The 25467-nt window shown below is 52.1% G+C and overlaps 1 protein-coding gene across 1 annotated transcript; it reads right to left on the reverse strand.

Annotated features, from left to right (window-relative positions):
- Positions 1–581: 581 nt before the first annotated feature.
- On the reverse strand, positions 582–20436 carry CAND2 (cullin associated and neddylation dissociated 2 (putative)). Its single transcript, XM_014451305.2, has 14 exons — positions 20188–20436; positions 19787–19941; positions 19086–19209; positions 16846–17111; positions 15342–15447; positions 15020–15162; positions 12815–13107; positions 11858–11999; positions 10026–11528; positions 8253–8348; positions 6789–6958; positions 6365–6529; positions 3957–4064; positions 582–1866 (listed from the first exon to the last, which is right to left on the reverse strand). Exons 1-14 carry the CDS (start codon positions 20325–20327, stop codon positions 1639–1641), a joined length of 3639 nt encoding a protein of 1212 aa, XP_014306791.1. The 5' UTR covers positions 20328–20436; the 3' UTR covers positions 582–1638.
- Between the last annotated feature and the right edge of the window lie 5031 nt (positions 20437–25467).

The raw sequence follows: 25467 nt of genomic DNA on the forward strand, positions 1-25467 counted from the left end.
AGCTCAGAGGAAGCTGTTCTTAGTCTCACTTTTTGTAAAGTTGAATAAATTATTCTGTGGTTCTTGTGGAGATTGAGAAAATGCATGAAAGGATCCAGGTAAATTTCTTCATTAAATTCTTATTCGGTGTTGAAATAGCACAATATAGCTTCTGTCCAAAAATACAAAACGGGATGACACATCCCTCTATAATGGTCAGCCCAGGATGCTTGAAGGTGGCTTTCAATTTCCCTTATGTAAACTCCCCCAACTCGCTGCTTCAGGCATAATTTCCATAGGTGTGGGATCCTTAACGTGATAATTGGGACTCAGAATTTAACACTCCTTTACAACTACAGTAGGTAGGATCTAACTTTAATTCTAAGGTTATGCTATGCCAAGAAAGTATAGGTCACATGGGATATGGCACGTGGTACTCTAGTACAGCTATTTCCAACCTTTCTCATCTCGGCACAAACTAAAATGTGACACCAAATATCTTTGCTGATCTGGCCAAAATAGGTATAATAGAGTAGTGGTGTGTTTCTTCACCATCCTGGTCAACTGAGCCAGGAATAATACATTAAAATGTTCCTGGTGTGTTAGCCATGCCTGGATTTAAGGCTCGCTCTTTGAGTAGATAAATGTCTTACAGGTTGACTGCTTCCTGTTCAAAACCTAATATGAAACATTTGTGAATTAAATTATTGGTCATTTCCATGACTTCTTTCAATTGATTTGGGACACGTACTGATAAGTGGTTTGACTACTGACGACGAATTGTGCAGAGAAAATTGTAGTTTAGGATCTCCTTTATTAACCTGTTTTCTGATAGCACAGAAAATTCTTTGGCCTGTCGCTTATTTCTATAAGAAAGTTTCTAAAAAGGACACATTGAAAACTTTAGAAGGGCATAAACCAACTGGTTGCCTAGGCGGGGTGACATGAAAGATGGTTTGTACTTGCTAGTAGTGCTTTGCTGTTTACCAGTTTATTTCATAGAGAGTTGAAATTAGAAAAACACGTCTGGTCTAATTCACTACCCACACTCTTACCCCCTGCAAGAAAACCTTTCTGATTTATCACTGCCTGTTAGAATTTTTTTTTTAATTCTAAAAATGTGAATAACTCAGAAGTATCTGAGTTTTTAAGATGCCCAGCCAAAGCACTAATTCTTGGTATTATCAATTTGATCAAATGAATTGTAAAGTGAGAGTGGTGTGACATACGGGGCACCAGTGGGAAGAAAGGCCAGCCTGCTGCCTCCTAACCTCACAGCTGTGAGCACAAGAGTAAATACTAAGTATTTTGTGAAGCAGTGCCTCCCCAGCTTGAAAGAACTAGAACAGTGTGGAGTCGCATCAACCTTGTGATGTGACTTCACATTGAAAAATTCCACCCCGGTGCTTTGAATGGCTGTCCTGAGTTAAAGGGCCCAACTGTTGGCAGCCTTACAGCTAGCTTCAGGTTGGGGAACCTATGAGTTAGGGTCCCTGGAGAAGGCACTGTAAACCCCAAAGAGGAACAGGAGGGCCCCCAGGGAGATGAAAGTTTAGGAGTAAAAGCCAGTGGCCTTTGGTGGTGGGAGAGAGGCTGAGACCTCAGGCCTGGGTGGGCCCCTTCTCTTGAGGAAGGGCCCATCTAGGAGGTGGGGTAAGACTAGCTGAGCTCCATTGAATCTGTGTTGGGTGCTGAGGCAGAATCCTTCTGGATGCTCTCAAAGAGGGTGGCAAGTTCCGGGTTGGATCTGATTTGGGAAGAGAAGTCAGCCATGATGGGGCTTTTCCCCACTTCTGGGATGGTCAGCAAGGCAGCCACTGCCCTCATGGCAGAGCGCTTCAGTTCATCTTGCTTCTCAAACTCCTGCTTGACAGAACCAGCTTTGACCTAAAGTGGGAAACAACGAGCCATCCTTTATTGAGCCTGTCCTTGCACCACAGTCTCTGGCTTCCTCTGCACCACCTATGGCACACTCCCAATCTATGGTTCCAGCCTCCTGAGGGTTCCCTCCACCTCTGGGCTCTGGGCTTTCTCATTCAAATCAGCTTCAAAATCACCTAAAGGGCCTCTGAGTAGCCAATCTTAATTACCTTTATTTTTTATAATAAGTCAAAGGTGGTGATTCATGTAAAGTGTTCACTTAACACTCCGGTGTGGGGTGAATTTCCCGCCAAAATATAAGATGGCTCTGTCTTTTGGTTTTGTTCCATCCACCAAAAGGGTGGATTACAAACAAATATTTGGTAATACGCAGTTACAATCGGCCCGAGTTTACACGTTTCCCACACTCCACCGCAAATCTATATGAACCGAGTTAAAGACGGCTCCCGCGGAATACGCGCAATTCACGCGAGCCGACTTAACTCGTTTCCCCCACTCCAAGTGTTAATCTTCCCCTGATTAGAAGTATTGGGCTGCGTCACTGAATGGATTACTGTCATCTGTCCATTTCTGTTACCTCATCCCCACCCTCTCCCATTTAGAGACTCTCAGAAATTCTCCAATGCTTACGGAATAAAGGCCCTCCGCGACTTACCCAGACAACACTAGTCTCTTACCCCTCAAGAATCTAATGGTCAAGAGCTCGGTAATAGGTTGGACGTCCTGGGTTCAAATGGCTCTGCCCTGTGAGAGCTGTGACCTCAGGTAGGAACTTTTTGTCCCTCACTTCTTACAGGGCTGCTGTGAGGATTAAAGGGCCTTGCAGGCTCATCCCCTTCTCTGAAACACTTAGCGCCAGATGTGCTTTTGAAATTCAGGAATTTGAGGGGTTTTAGAAAGGGATAGTATGCATATGTCAGGCGATAAATACCCTGTAATCAAATACACTAGTATTTCCTCCACTAAGTTCAGGAAAAAATGTAAGAATATTATGAATATCACAAAAAGGGAAATAAGGTCATAAACAGCCTGGTGCCCATTCAAGTTAAGTTTTGGTGCCAAACAAGTTACTACAGCCTTTTAGTTTGAGCTTTGTAGGATTCAGAATTGTGGATGAGGGATTGGGAACACGGATGTAACAAGTTCTCATCACTGTGCTCGACAAATAGCATCCTTTGTGCAACCAGACTGAGTGGCTTTCGGGCAGGCCTCGATGGAAGTGAGTGAAGGGTGTCCTGACCCTGCTATGCCTGCAGCTCCTTCCTGTGAACTGGGTTTTTCTCCAAGCAGTACGGTTCTAGTACACCAGAGATATTTGGCCACAGAGACTGTCAAGAGCTTGCAGTACCACTGTTTTCTTTGACTTTATACTAAGTATATGTTAAAAATAGAAATTTGCAAGTCAGGTTTCTATTAATAAGTTACCAATTTTATCTGTCTTATCCATATTAAAAATTTTTTTTGAAAAGGTGTTACTACTTGGAAATTACTGCTCTATGGGTGTCTCCTCTTTAAGCTCTGCCCTCTTTGTGATTAAGTCTTTTGCTCTTCCAAAACCCAAATTAGTTCTTCATTCAATAGGTATTTACTGGGTAATTTACCCCCTAGGTGTGCCAGGCTCTGTTCTCAACACGGCAGCTTTCCATGAAACCTTTTGCCCCGGATCCCTACGCTGGACCCTTGAGGCACTCCAGTCTAGCAGCAACTCTGCCCCATACCAATCAGTCAACAAATGATTTCTGTCTAAGAGTGCCTCAGTTTCCCAATTAGGATGTGAGAAGAGGGAGCCCATCATGTTCAATGTTGTGTCCCTAGTACCTTGCACAGGCCTGGAAATATTTAAAGAATGACAGAGACAGAACTGGGTTTGAATCCCAGCTCTGCAATTTACTAGCTGTGTAGCCTCAGCCAACAACTTGGCCTCTCCAAGCCTCTGTTCCCTGTGTATACAATGGTAAGAATAAGAAGTAATAAGAACTACTTCATAGGATGACGATGATTAAAATAAGCCCTCCCCACACCACCTGTATCTTAAGAGGTTCTTGGTAAATGGTAAATGATCAGCAGAGGGCCCACAGGGCTGGATAGGGGCTTACTTTGGCAATACAGGTGGCCCTGAGTGGCTCAATGAGCCGGTCCACCCTCTGCAGGACAGGCGCAGGACACAGGGTAGCCAATCGTGCGAGCATGATGAAGGTCAGCATCTGCCCAGGAGGAAGGAGACAGAGTACTTGGTGAAATGGCCCAGGACCACAAGAAGCAGGCCCTGGGGAAGAGCCGAGACTCAAGTCCAAACTTGAGCACTAATTCCCACTCACACCCCTGCCAGTGTCTGGTAACACCAACTATGCCAACTATACTTGATTGTCCTGAAGAGAATCAGATCAGAAGAGGCACCAGGTGTGTGTGTGGCGGGGAGGGGGGGCAGTTCTCAAGCTCAGATATACCAACTGGGCCAGGCAGGTACTGTTCATGGGTGAAGGGGGCCAGATGGGAACTGGGAAGGAGTAAGGAGTCTACACTCCAGACAGCAGCTACTAAGCTCCACTCTTTGTGGCTAGATGGGAATGTGGCCCAGACTTGACAGACTGTTTTCAAAAGAAACCCTGATTTTCATGTAAAATCTCTCAATTTTTTAATGTTGGCACCTGATTTAAACAAAAACTATGTGAGCCAGCCCTGGCCAGGTAGCTCAGTTGGTTAGAGTGCTGTTCTGAGACACCAAGGTTGTAGGTTCAATCTCTGGTCAGGGACAAGAATCAATCCATAAATGCACAAACAAGTGGACCAACAAATCAATCTCTCTCTCCCCCTGCCACCCTCTCTCTAAAATCAATCAATAAATAGAAAATAAAAACTTTATGAGCCAATTAACATGCCTACAGGCCTGGATTCAGCATGCAGGAGAATAATGATGACCTCTTTGAAAATGTTAAAATCCTCACAAACGATACACAATATAAAGGGAGGTTGTTTGGAAATCAATATGTCCTGCCCATCCCCACCAGCTATCTACCCTGCCCTCCACATGCCCCACAGCAAAGGAAGAAGACGGGCAGAACAGCAAAAAGCTATGACCCAGGGCTCCTCCACCTCCTGCCTTGTGCCCTTGAACTAGCCAGGTCTCTGGTTTCTCCCCTGCAAACTGGGCATCTAAACTCACTCTCCAAAGGTTAATGTGAAGGCTTGATGAGATAACCGTAGATTGCTCAATAGATGTCTCACCCACCCTCCTCAGTACCAATAGGGGCTGGGTAGGAAATATGGATTTCAAACGACCACCCTTTATACTGTGTATCATTTACAGGGACTTTACCATTTTTTAAAAAATATATATTTTATTGATTTTTTACAGAGAGGAAGGGAGAGGGATAGAGAGTTAGAAACATCGATCAGCTGCCTCCTGCACAACCCCTATTGGGGATGTGCCCGCAACCAAGGTACATACCCTTGACTGGAATTGAACCTGGGACCCTTCAGTCCTCAGGCCGACGCTCTATCCACTGAGCCAAACCAGTCAGGGCAACTTTACCATTTTTAAAAGCAGTCACCATTATTCTCCAGGCTGAAGCCAGGTCTGTAAATGTATCTAACTGGCTCAAACAATTCTTTTGTTTGTTTTTGGGTTTTTTAAATCATCCCAAAGTTTGCACTAATGCCCAGGCCTTGTCCTGTGCTCAAGAAGGGCATTGGCCAGAATGGGAGGTCAGGCAAGAAGGGCATTGAAGGTCAGGCAAGAAGAACATTGGCCAGATGAGAGAGAAGAACAAAGATTTGCTCAAGCATGGGAAAAACCCATGAAAAATAACTCACTTTTATTACTCAGTGGGTCTTGGCCATCTTTCACATCAGTACACAGACAGAGAACTAGCTCACTCTTTAATGTGGCTAGGATTCCATGACTGGAGGTACCCAGTTTATGGAGCCAGTTCTCCATAAGTGGACATTTAGGTAGCTGCCAGATTTTCCCAATTACCAGAAATCAGTGAAGAAAAATCTTGAACATAAAACTCTGAACATGTGCAGGAATCAGTCCAGAGGCTCTTGGACATGGAAAAGCTTTTGTTCTAGTTATTGCCAACCATCCAAAGAGCTTGCCAGTGTAGACTCCCACCAAAGGTGTTTGAGACATGGGTTCTCTTTTTATATATATATTTTATTGATTTCAGAGAGGAAGAGGGAGATAGAAACATCAATAATGAGAGAGAATCATTGATCGGCTGCTTCCTGCATGCCCCCTACTGGGGATGGAGCCCGCAACTTGGGTATGTGCCCTTGACCAGAATCGAACCCAGGACCCTTCAGTCCGCAAGCCAATGCTCTATCCACTGAGCCAAACCAGCTAGGGCAAGACATAGGTTCTTATCAGAAAAAAAAAATACAGCTATTGTCATGGGGGTTCCTGGGGTAGGAAGTGAGGGACAAACAAGCAGTGGGCCCAGTAGTGCCCTGGCTGTCCCCTTGGTATAGGGTGGGCATGGGTCTGGCAGGGGGCTCATCCTACCCGGATATCATAGTGGTCCTTCAGGCCGTCCTCCACGTGGTTCAGGAACTCGCAGATGACCAGCTGGCCCAGGCAGCTCTCGAGCAGTGAGTACATGCACTCGAAGGCTGCCTTCCGCACATCCAGCCCGTCATCCACTGTGTGCTTAAAGGGCCCCATCTCCACCTGCAGGAGGGAAGGATATGACCCCAAAGTGTAAGAACACCTTCCCTAGTTCCTGCTGCATTCCCCACTCCTGTTGCTCATTTTACCTGTGAGGAGAAACTGAGGCTCAGAGTGGATTAAGTTGCCCTGGCAGGGTCACACAGCTGGAAGTGGAGGGTCCAGACTTGACCTAGGCCATGGAGCCTGGTCATCTGATGAGCTGGACCCTAATCCCACCAGTCAGGCCCAAAGCTCCCGCTCAGTCCTCCCGCAGCCTCACCTCTCGGATAAGGTCTCGGCGGATCTTTGTCTCCCGGTAGAGGAGGGGCAGGATGTCAGTCAGCAGGTCCCGGACCAAGGAGGGCTTATTGTGCACGGCTGAGTTGAAGAAAGTCAGAGTGGCCCTGCGCACGTTCAGGTCTGGGTCCTGCAAACTCTCCATGAACTCTCCTGGCGGAAAAATGAGAGGGGATGTGAGAGATGGCACAGCCAAGACACAAACCATCTCTACCCCCACATCAGTTACCTGGTCCATGTGAGTCATGCATACCTGGCTGAATGGGGGTGAACATGTTCTGAGCATCTACTTTGCACAACAAGCCTTCGAAGTCCAGATAAGAATGTGGACTCAAGTCTGGCCTGGGTTCAAATCCAAATTCTACCACTTCCTAATTCTGGGACCTTGGAGAGCCTCGATGTCCTCATCTGTAAAATGGGGATAATAGCAGTATCTATTCTGTAGCAATGTGTTTATGATTTAAAATGTGGTAGTATATAAAGCACATAGCAGAGGCCCTGGCACAAGGCCAACATCCTACAAATATTAACCTGATATTATTATAGATGAGGCTCCTGAAGGTCAGAGAGGTGAATAAACTTACACAAAGTCATACTTTTCTGAGTAAATCTTTTTGTATAGTTTAGACTTCTCTGTATTAATGTTTTATATATTCAATAAATAAATAAAATCAAGAACTGGTGCCTGGCCTATGTGGCTTAGTGGTTGAGCATCGACACATGAATCATGAGGTCACCAGTTCAATTCGTGGTCAGGGCATATGCCCAGGTTGTGGGCTCAATCCCCAGTAGGGGAGGTGCAGGAGGCAGCCAATCAGTGATTCTCTCTCATCATTGGTGTTTCTATCTCTTTCTCCCTCTCCCTTCCTCTCTGAAATCAATAAAAGTATATTTAAAAATATATATAAAACAACAACAACAACAAAGACCCATAGGCTTGGAGCTCTGAAGAAGTGAGCCTGGTCCTGCAGAGGCTCCAAGGAAGGAGGGCTAAGCCTCCTCCCAACGAAGGCTCCTCGAGCTCCTCAGGCCAGAAGGTCCCTCGGACAGGGACAAGTTAGGGATCCACTCTCCCTTGCCATGGTGCAGCCCTGCCCAGTTAGGTGCCCACTGAAGCCAATGTGTTAGAGAGGTTGGTAGTGTTCATGGAACACTTTCTCCCTCAATTATACATGGAGTCTCCAAAACTTTAGAACTGCAGATTTCCATGTCCCCATTTTACAGATAAGGAAACTGAGGCTCAGAGGTGAGAAGGGGCATGTTGGGCTCACTCAGCAACTCAGTGGCAGCAAAGGAGTTTGAACCCAGGCCCTGCTGCTGTTATGATGATGAGGTGGTCTCCTGGTTTCCAACCCCCTTCAGTTAATGAGTAAGAAAAATCAGCTAAAGCTCAAGGGCTGTGTAGGGGACTGAACGGGGCTGGAGACAGAGGGGATGCTCTACTCACTAATGAAACTCTTTAGGAGGGGGTCAATGGGATGGGGCTGGTCCAAGATGAGGAACTTGACCGCTGTGATGACAGTGCTCCGGGTGTTCGGCTGACCTGCAGGACAAGAGACAGTGGCTTGATGAGGGGCAGGGCCAGTCCTGGAACCTACAGGTGAGAAGGTGCCAAGACTCGCCTCTGCCTCCGTGGAAGACAAAAATATACCTCTCCCCACCTGAAACTCCCCAAAATCTTTGGGAAAGTCAATGCTACCATTTCCCTTGGCAGCCTAGAATCTTCCCGATTCTTCCTGCTGCGGCTGAGAGAGTAAAACTGTCAGTTTGCAGGTAACCACATTGCCAGATACAGAGAACCAAGAACTCAAGAGCAGCCCAGCCGGTGTTGCTCAGTGGTTGAGTGTCGATCTTGGGTTTGATTCCTGGTCAGGGCACATGCCCGGGTTCCTGACTTGATCCCCAGTAGGGGGCGTGCAGGAGGCAGTCAATCAATGATGTTTCTCTCTCATTGATGTTTCTACCTCTCTATCCCTCTCCCTTCCTCTCTGAAATCAATAAAAACATTTTTTTTTAAAGGCAGAGAAGTGAGATGGAGACCAGAGTGAGGGGCTTACAGGGAGAGACAACTGGGAAGTCCCGTGAACTCGCTAGAAGCAGGCCACCAGTTTGGCTCTGAGCTTTCTTCTCTGAAACCAGTGGTAAAAAGGACATGGGACTGGTTAGCTGGTTCAGCAGAATGCATGAGGCAGAAACAAATCAGAGCTTGGAAAAGGCAGGGCTGCTCCTCATCCTGAGACTCGCCTCTCAAGAGTCCTTGTGAAGAGCCCTGCGAGTTTTTTTGTGTTGTTGTTTTTTGGGGGGGGAGGGGGCACCTGGATATGAACCAGAGCCCCGCGAGTTTAACAGGGAATGAATGCTCTTCCTGTTCACGCAGGTGAGGGCTATACAGCTGCTTCTTATCAACCCAGCAAGGGCTTAACACAGTGGTTCTCAACCTTGGCTGCACATTAGAATCACCTGAGAATCTTTTTAAAATTCTCGAATGAGGCCCAGAAATCAGGATTTTAAAAAGATTCCCAGGTGTTTCTAATGTGCAGCCAAGGTTGAGAACCACTGGCTTAACATAATCACCAACATAGCAACAGCAGCAGGTACGCTGGGTTGATTAGGTACCACAACACTATACAAAGCACTCTGCCTACCTTATGTGACATGATACACCCAATGACCCTATCAGGGGACCAGCTGACCAGCTCCAGGCGTGGAAGCCTTTCGTTCTCAGGGGCCCAAATAGCCCCACAGGTACACCTATCTGCTTTCTTCCTCCCTGAGCTGTGGAACACCCTGATGTGCCCTGATCTGACCACACAGAACCTGCCCCCTGGTTCCTGCCCGGCCCTCCCCAAACCCCAGGGCATGGCATCCAGTCTTCGTCTACATTTCCATTTGCTCCTGACTCAAGCTAGCCCCCCAAAGCTCCACTCGGCAGCTGCAGTGTCTCGCCCCTCAGAGAACTGCTTTTATTAACCTTCGCCTGGAACATGAGGGTGCTGTCCACACCAAGGATTATGAAAGTGGCATCATGACATGTTTATGTTGAAGATCAAGGACTCCGTCTCCTCCACTCCAGAGATCTCACAGGAGGAGGCCTGTAAGTCTCAGGAAACAGTGTTTAATGACTCCTCTGCCTTTATCTTACACACAAGATCCTAGCTCACTATGTGTGGTATGTCAGAAGCTCAGTGGCAAACTGCCCACCAGTGATCTGGGCGCATACCTGCAGCAAGTTGCTTCCGGAGTCGGGGCAGAAGGAATGGCGGGTTCGCGAGGACAAGCTTCCCGATGCATTCAGCCACTACCCCCCGGGTGCCCTCCTCGGCACCCTCGCAGCGCTGGAACAGCAGGGCCCAGATGTCCTCGGCGTAGGGCTTTAGGCTGTCAGGCTGGGCAGCCCCCAGGGCCTCCCTGAGCGACTGCAGCAGCAGGTACTGCCGCCTGGGCTCGGCCTCTATCTGTCCCAGCAGGAAGGGCAAAAAATCGGGCAGGTTCCCAGCGCCCACACGGCCTAGTGCATAGGAGGCTGCAGCCCTCACGTCCTCACTGGGTGACCCTAAGGCTTCCAGGAGCACAGCCTTCAGCTCCCGCTGGGGGCCAGGCCCGGCCACCTGGCCCACCTCAGCCAGCGACAAGAATGCCAGGACCTTGACCCCCGTGCTGGAGTTGTGTGACCTGGCATCGCAGACCAGGCGGTTTGCTGTGCCGGCTGCCTCCTGGGGACAGGCAGCTGTGAGGGCTGCCACGCACCGAGCCAGAGAATGGAACACCTGCTTGTGCAGGCCCGGCCCACTGTCCCCAGCCTGGTCGTAAACAGGCGCAGTGAGCAGGCCCATGAGCTTGGCGTAGTCCACACACGGGGGCCGGGTCCCCACCAGAGCCTGCAAGAAGCCTTGGGCAGCTGCCAGCACACCTGCTGGCAACAGGGGCGAATGCAGCAACTGCAGCAGCTCTGAGAGCACAGGGCCACTGACCTCAGCCAAAGAGGCTGGCTGGGCCTGGGTCACTGTGGTTAGAAAGTCTACAGCCAGCTGGGCCACATGCATGTCACTCTCGCTGACCAGGGCAGGCAGCTCCGCCAACACCACCCGAACAGCAGATGGAGGGAGGCTGAGTCCCTGGCTCTGGGCCAGGGCGTCCAGGGCAGCCAGTGTGGCGAGCCGTAGCGCCCGCTGGTTCTTGCGCAGGAATGAGGCCAGTATGGGCAGTGACTCGGCCAGGATGGGCTGCAGGTCAAGCTGCAGCGGGGACACAGCCACGAGTGTCAGGGCCTTGACAGCAGGCAGCCGGGTGATCTCATTTCGCAGGCGGTCCAGGAGGAGCAACAGCGACGGCTGCAGGTCATCCCCCAGCCGGTCACCCAGGTGGCCCACCAGGTGGCCCATGCAGGAGATGGCCCGCTCCTTCACCTCCTGGTCCAGGTCGGTGGCACGGAGCCGTGCCAGGGTGGCTGCAGACATCTCTCCAACATACGGCTCGGGGTCCAGCGTCCGAGGCCTGTCCAGGGGCCACAGGGCCCGCACCAGCTCCTGCAGCACCAGCAGGGCCTCGGCTGCGATCTTGTAGAAAGGGTCAGACACACAGGCCATGACCGGAGGCAGGAGGGTGGGCAGGTGTGGGTGGAAGGCCTCGGCGGGCTCTGTGCCCAGCAGCCCCTGCAGGAACGCCAGGGCATCCATCCGGATGGTGGAGGAGTTCGAGCGGTCCGCCAGTGAGAAGACGATGCCTGCGGGATGGGTGCAAAAATTATGGGCCACAGACCCTGAGCCAGCACAGTCCTCCCTGGGTGCGAGGGCGGAACACCCACAGGTTGTTTGAGCTGGATGGCTCTGAGGCAGCAGATTCTAAGAGGCCAGGGTTTGGCTGGGGCCAGGGCTGAGGGACACAAGGCCATCTGAAACCAGGAGGTAGGGCCTGCACTCCAGCCTTGTTCTCACTGCTGGCAATGGGGAGCCACTGTATGCTGCTGAGTAGGGTAGGGGCACCCTCAAGGATTGGGGGCCAGATTCTGGAAGAGGCCCAGGACAGCAGATACCAGGTTCCAGTCCATCCTACCTGCTACCAGCACAGGCATGTGCTCTGCCAGGCTGCCAGGGAGGATGCCCGCCAGCTCAGTGAGGAGGCTGAAGCATCCCTGGCGGACCCTGACACTCCGATCTTTCAGCTGCCGTTGCAGGGCCTTGATCACAAGGGGCACCTGTGGGCAAGTGAGGGGAGGTCAGTGACCACCCAGAGAGCTTCCACACCCCAACTCCTGAGGGGCTTTGCTGGGTGCCCATTGGGGACCCCACGTGGAGAGGATCGCTCCATCTCAACCTTTTCATCACTCGCTCTGTACCGGACACCTGATTCTACACTCAGACCTTCTGAAGTAGGTACTACACCTCGGCCCACCTTCCAGATGGAGAAGTAGGTACAGAGAGATTAAGTAACTTGCTCAAAATGACACGGGCAGTCTGGCTCTCACCCCTGCACTCCAAGGGCCCATTCTCTTCCCCAGCTGGGTTCTCCCCAGATGAGCTCATCTGCTCCCCAAGCTTCAGATGCCAGCACACAATGACACCCGATCTACACTGTCAACGCCAGACTTGAGTGCTGACTGCCCACCTGATGTCTCCGTTTGAACATCCGAGAATCTCGAACATAAATGTCCAGAACAGAACTCTGGACATCGCCCTCTTCATGTTCTGCCACCTCAGGGGACCGCACTCCATGCTTCAGCCAGAGCCTAGAACTCACATGCCACCTCCCTGTCCCTTCCCCCACAGCCACTCTATCAGCAAGACCCCAAAACTGTGTGGTCCAAGGGCAGGGCTTTTACTAGTATTTGTCCTGTTCCCCGCTGTGCCCCAGCCTGATGCACAGAACCGGGCACACAGTGGGTGCTCAATATGCACACGTCAGTGGACGGATAGATGGTGGGGTGTGTGGATGGATGGAAGGGCTGTGAGAAGGTGGGAGGGTAAGTTGTGAGAGGGGGTGGGAGGGGGAGAGAGGTGAAGGTGCGCCCACCTGTTCTCGCAGCATGTGGAGGCTGCTGCCAGTCTGCGTAGGCTCCTCAACGGCCTCCACCCATCCCTTCGGGGGCCGCGTTTGCCGAAGCAGCACGATGTAGGCCCCAAAGACATCAGCCTTGACATTCTCCTCACGCTCCCTGAAGCGGCGGATGAGCGCTGGCGCCAAGGTGCGGTGGAAGGTGGGTAGCAGGTCAGGCCGAGAGCTGATCAAGGCTGCCATGCACTTGGCGGCTGCCCGGCGCACCTTCCAGCTCATGTCATCGTCGTCACTGTACTCGTCCTCACTCTCTGGGGCAGGAACCAGACACCCATGGAGCCCCGCACTCTGTAGCAGATGGACAGGGAGCGCCTGCCCCACCCAGGTGGTCTCCCAGGATGGAGAGGTGAGGAGGGAGCCAAGCCCGTGTTTCACCTTTTGATGATCATTACTTACACAGTATAGGGGTGGGCAAAAGTAGGGTTGCAGTTGTGAGTACATGAAACACAGAGCGTATTCTTGCATTATTGTTTATTAATTATTGTATTTTCCATATGAACAACTGTAAGCCTACTTTTGCCTACCCCCACAATAGGAATGTTACCTACCATTTAATGAACACCTACTGTGTGCTGGGGATGGCACCAAGCACGTCAAATCCACAACCTCATTTTAGCCTCACAACGACCTTGTGAGACAGGGATTACTTTCCCACTGTAGAGATGAGAAAATTGGGGGTCAAAGGGAAGTGATTGGCCCCAACTTACACGAGCAGGGAAATAGCTGGAATTAAATCAAAGTTCTCCTCCTGCCTCCATACTCTTCCCTAGTTTGACTGCACCAGGGAAAAAAAACTGACTTCCAAGTCTTTAATGAGGACCTAGAGAATCCATTTGGGGCACAAAACCCATCCTTTGGTTTCAGGACTGGCTGTGTGATGTTTCATTTATGGGGATTCCAGAAGGAAGAGGTAAAATAGGGCCTCCTTTTGCATTGCCCCACCCTACCCTGCCCCAGCCTCTCAAGGGTGCTGATTGCTTGGCTTCTAAGCAAGAAATGCTCTGTTTGTGTGGTTTCCTACAGACAGCTCCCCTGAGAGGCCAGAGCCCACACAGTGCCTGGAACCCCATTTTATAGATGAAGAGATGTCTAGAATAAAGATCAGAGATGGTGAGAGCCTCTCCTGAGGGCACACAGCTAGGCAACAGGATAGCTGAGATTCAGGCCCACGAGGCCCACCTATAACACCTGTGGAGACACCCAAGGCTCAGAGGGGGATGGTCCTAGTCACAGGCTCAGAGGCCACAGTGTTCTTACCCACGCTGCTCTGTTGAAGACTCAGACTCTCAGAGCTGGCATCTGGACAAGCCAGCTTGTCCCATGGGATGGTCGCATGGGTGCAACCTGGCAGCTTAGCAGATGTCCCCTCTGAAGGACCACTATTTGTTACCTCCACCCTGTGCCACCCATGAAGAAATTTCCACAGCTCCCTGTGACTGACAAGAAAATGCCCGATCTCCCTGGCTTGGTATTCGAGGCCCCAACATGCCTGTCCAATCTCGTCTCCCACCATCCCATCTCATTCCAAGTACCCCATCAGACCCCAAATCCCTTGCCTCCATTGATGTCCTGCTTTGAGAACACAAGAGGCACCCATCTGAGTGACAAACTGGATCACAGACACAGAAGGAAAGTAGCCACTGAGTTCATTCCCCATCCAGGTATCATTCTACCATTCGAGCTTCACTCTGCTGGGTTAAACATTACCTCTTGGAAGCCATGACTAAAAGGGTAGCGATGGCAGTGTAGAGGTCAAGAGGTCTTTCGGACATGGCTCCAAGTCCCAGCTATGCCACTTCCTAGCTGTGTTACCTCAGAGCTGTGTTATCTCAGGCAAATCACTTCTCACAGTCTGTTTCCTTGTCTTAAATACGGGGCTAATAACGAACACCTGGTTTTCTAGGGTTACTGTAAGGAACCTGAAATAAGAGAGTGCTCCGGACACCAGGAGATGCTCAATAAATGTTAGTGATTACTGCTACCCTTACCGTGCAGTCAGAAAGGATGGGGACAGTGGAGAATCCAGATTATGGAAGGCAGGGCTGGAGCCCGAGGAACAGCTGGGATCAGGATAAGGGCACTATATGTGGCCCATCTTTGGCTGGAGAAGGGGGTCCCAGGAAGGCTGCACTCATTTCCACCCTCCTCAAGTTGGTCACCCACCTTGCTCACTGAATTCACTATCCTCCGTCTCCATCTGCTCCTCATCCCCGTCACTGTCATAGTTATAGTTGGGGTCATGCTTCATGTACTGGAGGCACAGGCTGGTTACATTGGGCACGTGAGGGCCCATCTCCTTGGGGCACCTGTGGGGTGGGAGAGGGAGGCTCTGGTGGACCCGGGCAGGACAGGGTAGGCAGTGGGGCCCAGTGATGAGTCCTGAGATCTTACTGCTCTGAGGTCAGCATCCTGCCCCCAACCCTGCCCCACCAACTTCCCAAAGAAACTCTGGGGCCCCCATCGTCCAGCATCCCACTGCACCTACTTCCTCAGGAAGGCTTCGAAGGCCTGGAGGCAGGACTCCCGGAGCTCATCGTCATCCAGGTTGCAGAACTCCTCCACCAGAGGCACCAAGCGGTCCAGGTGGGCCCCTGTAAGGCCAGGTGGGTCACTGAGGACAGGCCAGAACCTCTCTCAGGCTCTCCTAGCCCACAGCACTCAGTCTGTCCCTGCACCTGCATCCCTGGCCACTGCAAACCCAACCCAGAGGCTTCAGAGTCAAGCAGATGTGGGTTCTAGCTCTGACTCTGCCACCTATGGGCTCTGGGAGCCTGGGCACGTCACAACACTTCTCTGACCTTGGTCTACTCATCTTCACAGTAGAGATAACAATGCCTACCAGATAGAGATTTTGTGAAGATTAATATGATGCAGATAAAGAGCTTCGCCCAGGTCCTGGCACACAGTAGGCGCTCAATAAGTAGCGCCTGATGTTGAAATGATTACATGTCCTTGCCTTATTTCCTGTACTAGGATGTAGCCCTGGGTGGAAAAAGGGGAGAAGCAGGTACTGCCCTTAGAGACCAGACAAGAGGGGCCCTTGCCTGATCCCTGGGCTTTAGAGGGTCCCCCCCCCCCTAGCCCTTCTCCAGCGACACCCTCCCCCACTTTCCTGCCCACCTGACCCTGAACCTTTGTCTGGGTCCTGTGCAGGCCTCCTTCCCGGGTCCATGCTCCCAAGAGTGGCCACAGGGTGGCTGCAGTTTGTCGTGAGAGGGTGGAGAAGAGAAGGGCGGGAGTAGAGAGTGTGGACTGCGGGCTGGGGTCCCCAGGTGTGCATAAGGCCGCTCTCAGGGAGAGAGCCAGAGGGAAGGGAGGGGCAGACCATGGCTAACTCTACCCACACTGACTTTTTCTAGCCCGGAACTCCAAGGCGTTTGATAATAAATTCAAACCTGATTACAGGATTCCATTTCCATAAAATTAATTTATGGTCGCAGAAAACAGATCTGTGGTTGCCCCGGGGGGGGGGGGGGGACGCCTAAGGAAGAGATGGACCACAAAGGGGCACAAGGAAACGTTTGGGAGTAATGGGAATGTTCTGCATCTTGACTGTGGTAGTTCCATGGGCGGACCCAAAGGCGGAAACACACTGAATGGTGCACTTAAACAGTGTGCTTTATTGTACGTATAGTCTCCCAATAAAACTTCAAAAATCCAAACCTGGCTTGCAGGTTGTTATGAAGGTATAGTTGTCAAAATAAGAAGATAGAAGTATTTTACTTTTTAAATTTTTAGTATATGTGCTGCCAAAGCGAGCACTTATTTATTTTTAAAACATTTTATTTAAGTTTGGTGAAATGATTTCTAATTATCTGAGGCTCAGAAGCAGATGGCTCTCAGGGCCCACTCTCCCAAATTATTAACCCCACCCCCTTCTAGAGGTGGCCCGCCCCAGGCTCCGCCCCCTCGGCCCGGGGCCTTGCTCCGTGCCCCAACACCTACTCGCCTAGACCCCGCCTCCTTGCCCAGGAGCCCAGCTCCCTTACCCAGGCGGTGGCCTGCCTGGCGGCCTACGCTGCCCAAACACTGGATCAGGGTGCGGATGGCAGCGGGGCTGGCGGGTGCGCGTGGGCCCGGCAGCCGGTCCAGCAGGTGATCGGCGAGCTCGACGAAGAGGTCGGTGCTGCAGGCGGCCGCCAGGTGGCCCAGTGCCCCGACAGCTCGCTTGCGCACGGCCAGGCGTGGACTGCTCAGCTGAGGCAGGAGGCAGTGCAGGAGGCTGGCGTGGAAGGCACCGAGGGGGGGGCCCAGCCTGGGGAGCCGGAAGGGGCGTCAGGCCGGCCCACTGGGTAAGCACCTGAGCCAGGCACCTCATCACTCCCCATCCTCTCCTGGCCTGCTCCCAGGAATTGAACAACCCAATTGCCCCTGTTAAATGGAAAGGCACCCTGCAACTGTGTGGTGTGATTATTTATTATTACTACGTAAAGAAAGCAGAGCAGGGAAGGGACTTTCTCGAGGCTACCCAGCCAAGAAATGCAAGGCCAGAACTTGAACCCAGATGTCCGGCTCCCGGCTTGGGAAGAAGACACAATGGTAATAGGTATGGGGGCTACAGTGAGGCTGCCCTGATTTCCCCGGAGTCTGGGCCTTGCCTCAGTGTCCATCCCCCCACACTGAGACCAGAGTAGTCTAAAACCCACTCCTCTGCTATCTCCCTCAAGCTCCTTCAATGGCTCCCCAGTGCCCTTTGAAACAGCTGAGCTCTGAGCTCAAGGCGAGAGGCAACACAAGAGAACGGTAGAAGGCAGCCCCTGCCCACCTTAGCAGCTTCTATCCTCACCTTTCGACCACGCTTGTGCACTTTCTGTCCTAAGACCTTTTCTTCTTTCACTCTACACTAGCACATTGACCTCACCTTCCCATATCTCTCCATCCAGCCCAGACCTCTCGTCTGGGTTTCACTTATTTATGTGTTTATCTATGTGATAGGGCCTGTGCTGGGGGCTCAGGTGAGCAAGGTAGATTCTGCCTTTAGAACCTGCCCTATGGAGTTTCCAGTTGAGTGGGGGCCTCCCAGGTACCTCAACCTCAACATGCCCCAAGGTGAATCCATCACCTTCTTCCCCACACCTGTTCTTGTTCCCAGAGGGCATCCACCACAGCAGTGGCCCTGGGTCTGTGCACCCTGGTGGTAAAGCCAGACCCCTGGGCATCATTCTTGAGTCTCTCTCACCCACTCCAAGCCCTGTGGAGTCTACTTCCAAAATACAACCAGAATTCACCTGCCTGCAGAAGCCTCCAAACCAGTCTCCCTACCTATTCCACCCCCTCCCATCTACCGTGCACACTGAAAATAGGATGATCAGTCTAAAACTCACAAATTCCACATGGCATTCCTCGGCCCCTGCCAGCAGACCCTCCCCGGGCTCCTTACACCTTCAGTATGATTGTTACCTCACCCACCTCCAGCCCTCAGGCCTCATCTCTCCACATCGCCCTCTCCAGCCCATGGATGCCTTGCATAACCCTGGGACCTCATGTCTTCTCCTGCCTCTGCTCTCTGGGCCAAGGGCAGTCTCCTCTTCTAGTGCCCCCCTTGTGCCCGCCCATGCCTAGCCAAGTCCTGCCCATTCTTTTTTTTTTTCCTGCCCATTCTTGAAGGCTTATCTACCAAGACCCTCTCTAGGAAGGGACCCCACCCTCCACCTGGGTTAGGGTCTCCTCCCCTGAGCTCCTACAAGCCCTGCTCTTATCCTTACTGGTGTTCTTACTCTACTCACAGTTGATGTGTCTGTGAGCTCCTTTCTAGGAAGGACCAAGACTGAGCCACTCCACATTCACAGAACTAGCCCAGCATCTGACATTTCTCTGGCCACAAAGGAGTTGCTCAAATCTTGGGAGGTTGAGTGAGTGAATGCTTAAAAATGTGCAGTACAATTTAAAACAAGGGCCCGGCTATATTAGCTCAAAAGAAGAAAGAAAGAAAAAGAAGAGGGTGAGGAAGAGGAACACACCTGGGCTTCAGCTATGGAGAGACCTGAGTTCAAATCCTAGGTTCTGCCATTTACTGAGAGTGTGACTTCGGGCAGGTCACCACACCTCTCACAGCCTATAACATTGTGACAAACGAGTTCTCCTTTGCAGGACTGCAGGGCTGATTAAGGAGCCCTGAGCACAGGGCCTGGAGTGCAGAAGGCGCTGGCTCTGTGGATTTAAATCCTTCCCTGTCCCCTTTGCTCCCCCTCCTACCCCGATCCTTCTTGCCCGGGGTGGCCTCCTGCACCTGCTCAGCATGTCAGAGAGGATGTCCAGGGCTTCCAGCTGCACGGCCACGTCCTCCTGCTGGGCAATGGCACTGGTGAGCTGGCCGGTAATCTTCCGGCACACATTGGTGGCCAGGCCGGAGCCTGCACAGAGCACAAGATGGGCATGGTGAGTTGCAGAGCTGGCCTCTACCTCTGGTCAGCCTTTGATCTGCTGACCCAGGAAAGCCAGGGCCTGAGCGGTCCCATGCTTGACCCAAAGTCCTGACACTCAGGGAGCTAGAATTGATGGCCAACCCCTCCTTCCACCAGGGTGAAGGGAAAAGTTAAGCATTTCCTTTCCTGGACTCCCTTACCGCTAGGAGGGGCCAGATGACCCCATTCTGGGGGGTTCTAGGGAGACACATGTTTTTCTTATAAAGGGCAAGAGACTTGGACAGAGACTCAACTCTGTCCTACTTGAGCTGCTAAATGAATTGCTGCAAAAATGGAACTGCTGACCCTCTACTTCTTTAAGATGCCCACGAGTTATATTTTGTAACTTGCAGCTAAAAGCATTCCTGACACCGAGCCATGAACTTAAGTAGACAGGGATCTGAATTCTCTGCCACTGACTACCTGGTTGACCTTACATAAGTCCCTTCACCTCTCTGAGCCTCAGTTTCTTTAACCGTAAACTAGGACAAATAATTAGAGTACCTAGTCCCTGGGACCTGGGTACCTGTGGCTGCTGGGGGTAACTCCGACAGGACAGTCTTGAGGCCGATGCCAGCAATATCACGGAGCTGCTCCTTGTCTGACCGCATGTTGGCACAGAGAGCGTCCACAATGGTCTCCACCTGGTACTCCTTCACTTTGCCCACCAGAGGACCCAAGCTGACAGGGAGGGAAGGCGGGACGGAGGGAGGGGGTTCAAAAGCCCCAGGCTCAGCCCGAGTCAGGATGCCCCTTATGTTCCCTCAAGCCAAGTCACTGTCCAACTCCACTGGGACTCCAAGAGCTGCTTAGCAATTCTTCTTTCAGAGACTGTACCCCAAAGGGGCAGGGGCCCCGGGGAGCTCCCCCAATAGGGGAGCATAGCCAGACGGTGCCTCCCTGTCCCCCCACAAGGCCGACACTCACCACTTGACTGCCAGGTTCTGCACCTCGCCATTCTTGTCCTCTAGGAGCTTAAGCAGCATCTTTACCACCTTGCGCTCGCTGTCCTCATCCAGCTGGATGGAATCCTTCTGCAGCTCTGACATCAGGTCACTGGTGGCCATGAACCTGGGCAGGGAGGGCAGAGGAGGATTTTCAAGCAGCTCCTGGGCCCCAGAGATTTGGGAAGTTCTTAGAGTTCTCCCAGAAGCAGACCTTGGTACACAGATTCAAGGGAAAGTAAGTTATCCAGGATGTGGACACAGTCAGGCTCCCACAAGAAGACCCGTGTGTGAGAGACACCAACTGCACATTGGGGCTGACCAGGAGTGGCAGCACAGAGCACGCTAGCTAAATGCTTAGGGTCTCGAGGCGGGAGAGGTTCTCGCCTCTGCCATTTAAACAAATGTGAACTTGGACAAACCACTTCACATTGCCGAGCCTTAGTTTACCTGTCTGAAAAATGGGGATGAGAATAGTGTTTGCCTCAATGGGTTGTATGGAAGATAAAATGAGATAATGCATGTGATGTGCTTAGCACACAGTTGAGAACTCAGGACAAGAACACTCAGTAAGTGGCACTGCCATTATTATAAAGACACAGTACATCATTCACATCTCATTCATGCTAGAAAGTTGAACAGACACCTTTCAACTAAGTCAGGTGTCAGCAAGAAGGCTCTCTACCAGACAGGTGGAAGGGGCTACCCCTGCCCACTTCCACTGCAGCCCCTGCCCTCAGACCAGTGGTTCTCAAACTGTAGCCAGCCTGAGAACCACCTGCAGGCTGTCCAACACCGCTGGGCCCCACCCCAGGGTTTCGGAATCAGTAGGTCTGAGCTGAGGCATTTCTAACAAGTCCCTGGATGATGCTGAGGGGCAGAGACCACATTCTGAGAATCACGACCCTTGGCCATGCTGAGGGGCCCGAGCATGTCTTAGACACTGATGTCAACAGCTGACCAACCCCCAGCTGTGGCTCCTGACCTAGGTGGTCCTCGGAGTCAAGGGCTACCCACCCCCAGGTGGGCAGATTCGTGTGGCCTGATGCCCTGTTCAGGGCATTTGAACGTGCAGAGGCAGATTGAGCTGGACGTCATGGAGAGTTGGGCTGCAGGGGGCACTGTGGAGCACCATTCCTGCCAAGATTCAGAAAGGAGGGCAGAGTCTTCAACCGGCAGCCCTCAGCTGTGTCCACCTTGCAAATGTTTGGGAGAGTTGACATAAATGTAATGATTTCCAGATTCTCTTGAAAACAGAATATTTGAATACAACTGGGCCTGCTGTCCCTGGTGACAATAACCGGCTCTAGCCAAGTCATGGCTGCCCTCTTTCGGTGGGAGACACGCGCTCCAGGCCACCAGGTTCCCATCAGGCCCACTCCACCTGCTCACAGGCTCTGGCAGGCACTTGAGAGTGGACATTAGAGGAGAAAGCAGGTCAGAGCAGCAAGGAGAGATGCCATGAAGTCGGGACCAAAGAGTGGTGGCTCCAGGAAGCTTCCAGCTTTTGCTGACCCACCAGGCCACCCCTCACACCAGCCTTGCTTTCTGGCTTGAGCCAGTCAACCAACCAGCTCTGACAGCCCTCCCCCCCGCCTACACCCCTCCCCTGCAAAACTGGTCACAGTCCGCCTCATTTTTGCAGGCACAGACCTGCTGCTGGATGTCATGATGGCCCACACCATCCTGTTACCAGGAGGGCACCTGTCGCTGTCACAGCTGTATATTTTTAATGTTGGAATAAGCCTCAAGCTGCTGAGAGAAGGAAGGAGTGGCAGGGCTGACTGTGCCCACCTCTGGGCCTGGCCATCACAGGAGAAGCAGCCAAGATAAGGTGAAGGAAGAGGCTTGGGTCTGAGCCAGGCCAAGGCCTGGGTTAGGCACATGCACTCCAAGGTCTGTCCAGCTGAAGGGACATTCTCAGAAGGCAGGCAGGGTCTCTAAGCTGCATTTCTGCTGCAGTCCATGGAGAGCCAGCTCAGCCTGGCAACCCAAGGGATGTGCTCCTTTGCCCAAGATGGGCCTTCTGTCCCTTCTTTCTCCTCCACCTATTGAAAGCCTATTCATCTGTCAAGGGCCCAGCTCAAATCAGCCTCAGGGATGACTCCTCCAACCACTTGCCCTGTCCCCTTCCCCACACTCTCTCAGCACACTTGGTTCCTCTGGACAGGACCCCTCAGAACTGCGCCCGTCCATCACAGCACTTCTCACACTACACTGCACACTTGGTCACCCATGTGTCTCCCCCATTAAATTAGGAACTCACAGGGGCTTGTCAGTTTCATCTCTGGGACTCCAGGCCCAGCAAAGAACAGGTCCAAAGAGGGCCTGGAGTAGGGGGCGGTGGGGAGGGCAGAATGAGGGCAGGAAGGGAGGAAGGTTAGATAGAGTCAGTCTCTAACAGGGCTTAATGCCAAACAGCTGTGTGAAAACCTGAACTCCGAAATCAACCCTTCTGAAATATGCCTCAGCATTGCAGACACCCCCACCCCAAGTTCCTGGAAACACTTAGCTCTCTGAGAGAGAAAGCTCTACTGTGTATATGTATGTGGTGGTGATAGTGGGGGTGTACAGGAAAGTGTTTAATATGGTAGATAAGAGCTTGAGCACCAAAGTTTGGCTTTAAGAAAATACACTGGTCTTGTCACTTATCAACTGGGTGACTCCTCTCTGAGTCCCGCTTTTTCCATCTAAAATATGAGAATTTTCTTTGCCCTACTTCATAACATCCTTGGGAGGTATTAAGAAGGCAATGAGTTCTTAGCAGACGAGGAATCTTGGCTCAGAGAGGTTGCAGGAACTGCCCAATGTCACACAGCAAGTTGGGAGGAAAATCAGCCCCACCAGTCAGTTCCCCTGGATCCTCAACCAATACCATTGTGTTTTCAAGAAATGATGTGGGGATTCCTGCCAGACACCCGCCCCCCCCGCCCCGCCCCAGTTTACCCATTTCCCTGTTAGAGTCAGAGTGGGAACGGGGCAGCCTCCTGCCCACAGAGTGGGGGCCCAGGGATAACAGGGACCAAAGACTCCCTCCACCCTGCCGGGGGACCTCCATCTGCAGTCACCGCTTGCCTCCAGGACCCAGAGGACACAGTCTCAGTTTCATTCCAGAGAAACCTTAGAGGAGACTCAGCGGAAACACTCAGCCACATGGGTGCCTGGACAGCTGGTCAGCAGGACCCGGCCTCTCTGGTATTTGGATTTTAAAAATAGACACCATCCTCTTATGCTTGAGTAGTTTTAAATGTTCTCAGGGCCACTGGCAGAGCAGTCTGAAGGGGCTTCCTAGGCTCTAGGAGGCAGGACCAACCCCTCCTGGAGACCAGACCTAAGGTTCTAGAAACGGTGGTACAAATCCCCTCGGCTGTGTGACCGCAGGCCAGTCACTTCACCTCTCCAAGCCTTTGGAGAACAGGAAGAGCAATCAGCATCACCCAGGTGGGCAGGTGGACTGATGGGATGACACTGCAGAGCAGGGCAGGGAGCCTGGGACACAGAAAATATTCACTGAGCACCTACTGGGTACAAAAAACAGGTTCTGGGACGGAAAAAGGAAGCTCCCAGTTTGGTGGTCCAGGAGCCCTGGGTCTCCCGAGGCTAAGAAGTGACATGGCAGAAACATGGGCAGAAGAGGTGTGGGAGCTCAGGGGAGGTGCTCAAACCTGCCTGGGTGTCAGGAGGCATCCCAAACAGGTGACGACTGAGTAGGAGCTAGCCAGGTGAAGGGGGGAAATGAGGACGGGGAACAGAACTTCCAGGGAAAGGCCCAGAATGGGGAGAGGGCATGGCAGCTTTCTGACAGGCACCAAATCATGGATCCATCTATTAAGTGCTTACCCGGTGCCAGCCACTAATCTAAACATTCCACGTGCATTAACTCACTTCATCCTCACACCAACCCTCGGAGGTGGGTTCTATTAATATCCGCATTTATAGAAACAGAAGCTGAGGTTCATGATGGGTTAAGCAGCCTGTCCATGGTCACACAGCCAGTAAATGGTTGGGGCCCGGATCTAAAGCCAGAACTGTGGCTCAAAGGCTCTGCTAAAGCTATCGTAGAGGCTCTTGAGGGGTGTTGAGGAATGGGTTTCAGTAAAGGGCAGAGGGGTCAATCTCCTCACCAGTCAGGGGGCTGGAATCAGACGGCCTGTTAAGATCTCAGCCTTTGTGTTTTGGACTTCGAGTCCACTTCCTAGCTCTGTGACTGCACCTAGGCCCTTCGTGCCTCTGGACCTCGGTTTTCCTATCTGTAGAATGGGGATAAAGTGATAGAATGTTCAACAAGTGGGTGCAGCTATATTGGTCTCTGCAGGCTCCTTTCAGCTCAGAGGGTCCAGAACTGGCTGTGTGACCATGGCACACACATCCCTTCACCTCCCTGGACCTCAGTCTCACCCATTCCCCCAGGATGAGGGGGCTGGACCAGAGGTTTTTTCCATTCTTTTCAGCTCTGTTCCTGTGTGGCTCCGTGATGCTGGGGGAAGGAGGAAGAAGAGGAGTGGGCACACAAAACCCAGAATCCTCCACCCTAACCATCATCTATCTGTGCCTGCAAAGCCACTCAGCTCAGTCTCTCCCTTCAAGCTGTGTCAAAGAAGACCAGGGAAGGGAGGGGATGAGATGGGAAAGGGCGCCCTGATGGGCAGGGAGAAAGCCTGGAGTGATATGGGGAAGAGCGAAGAGGGAGGGTGCTGAGGTTATCAGTGAAAAAGTCAACCCCGGGCCCTAACTGGTTTGGCTCAGTGTATAGAGCGTTGGCCTGCGGACTGAAGGGTCCCAGGTTCAATACCGGTCAAGGGCATATGCCTTGGTTGCGGGCACATCCTCGGTAGGAAGTGTGCAGGAGGCAGCTGATCAATGTTTCTAACTCCCTCTCCCTCTCCCTCTCCCTTTCTCTCTGTAAAAAATCAATAAAATATACCTTTTTTTAAAAAAAGTCAACCCCGGTGTGATCCCGGGAAGGGGCCGGGTTTCGATGCAGGAAAGAACAGGCAGCGCTAGGCTCCCTCGCTTCTCTGTGGGAGCATCCAATGCGGGGCGCGGCGAGGGCTGGGCAGAGGTGCAGAGAGCGGAGGCAGAGGTGCAGAGCAGAGGCAGAGGACGGGTGCAGCGGGGGAGCTGGGGCTTCAATGGGGGACAGGGGGCAGGGGCTGAAGTTTGCACGGCGGGAGGTGAAGCAGGGATTAGAGTCACACGCCGGTGGGGGCGTTGAGGGGGGAGAGGTGCGGGCTTCACGCCGGGGGAGGCGGGAGATGGGGGG

Source organism: Myotis lucifugus, unplaced genomic scaffold (assembly GCF_000147115.1).
Source record: "Myotis lucifugus unplaced genomic scaffold, Myoluc2.0 scaffold_8, whole genome shotgun sequence".
Lineage (NCBI taxonomy): Eukaryota > Metazoa > Chordata > Mammalia > Chiroptera > Vespertilionidae > Myotis > Myotis lucifugus.

Excerpts from the sequence above, each read along its gene's own strand:
- CAND2 (XM_014451305.2), bottom strand. The coding sequence starts at position 20,327 with ATGGCCACCAGTGACCTGATGTCAGAGCTGCAGAAGGATTCCATCCAG. Across the intron at positions 15,448-16,845 it reads CCAGGCAGGCCACCGCCTGG|GGGCCCACCTGGACCGCTTG; the intron begins GTAAGGGAGCTG and ends CTGGCCTTACAG. Across the intron at positions 4,065-6,364 it reads AGGACCACTATGATATCCGG|ATGCTGACCTTCATCATGCT; the intron begins GTAGGATGAGCC and ends CCTCCTGGGCAG.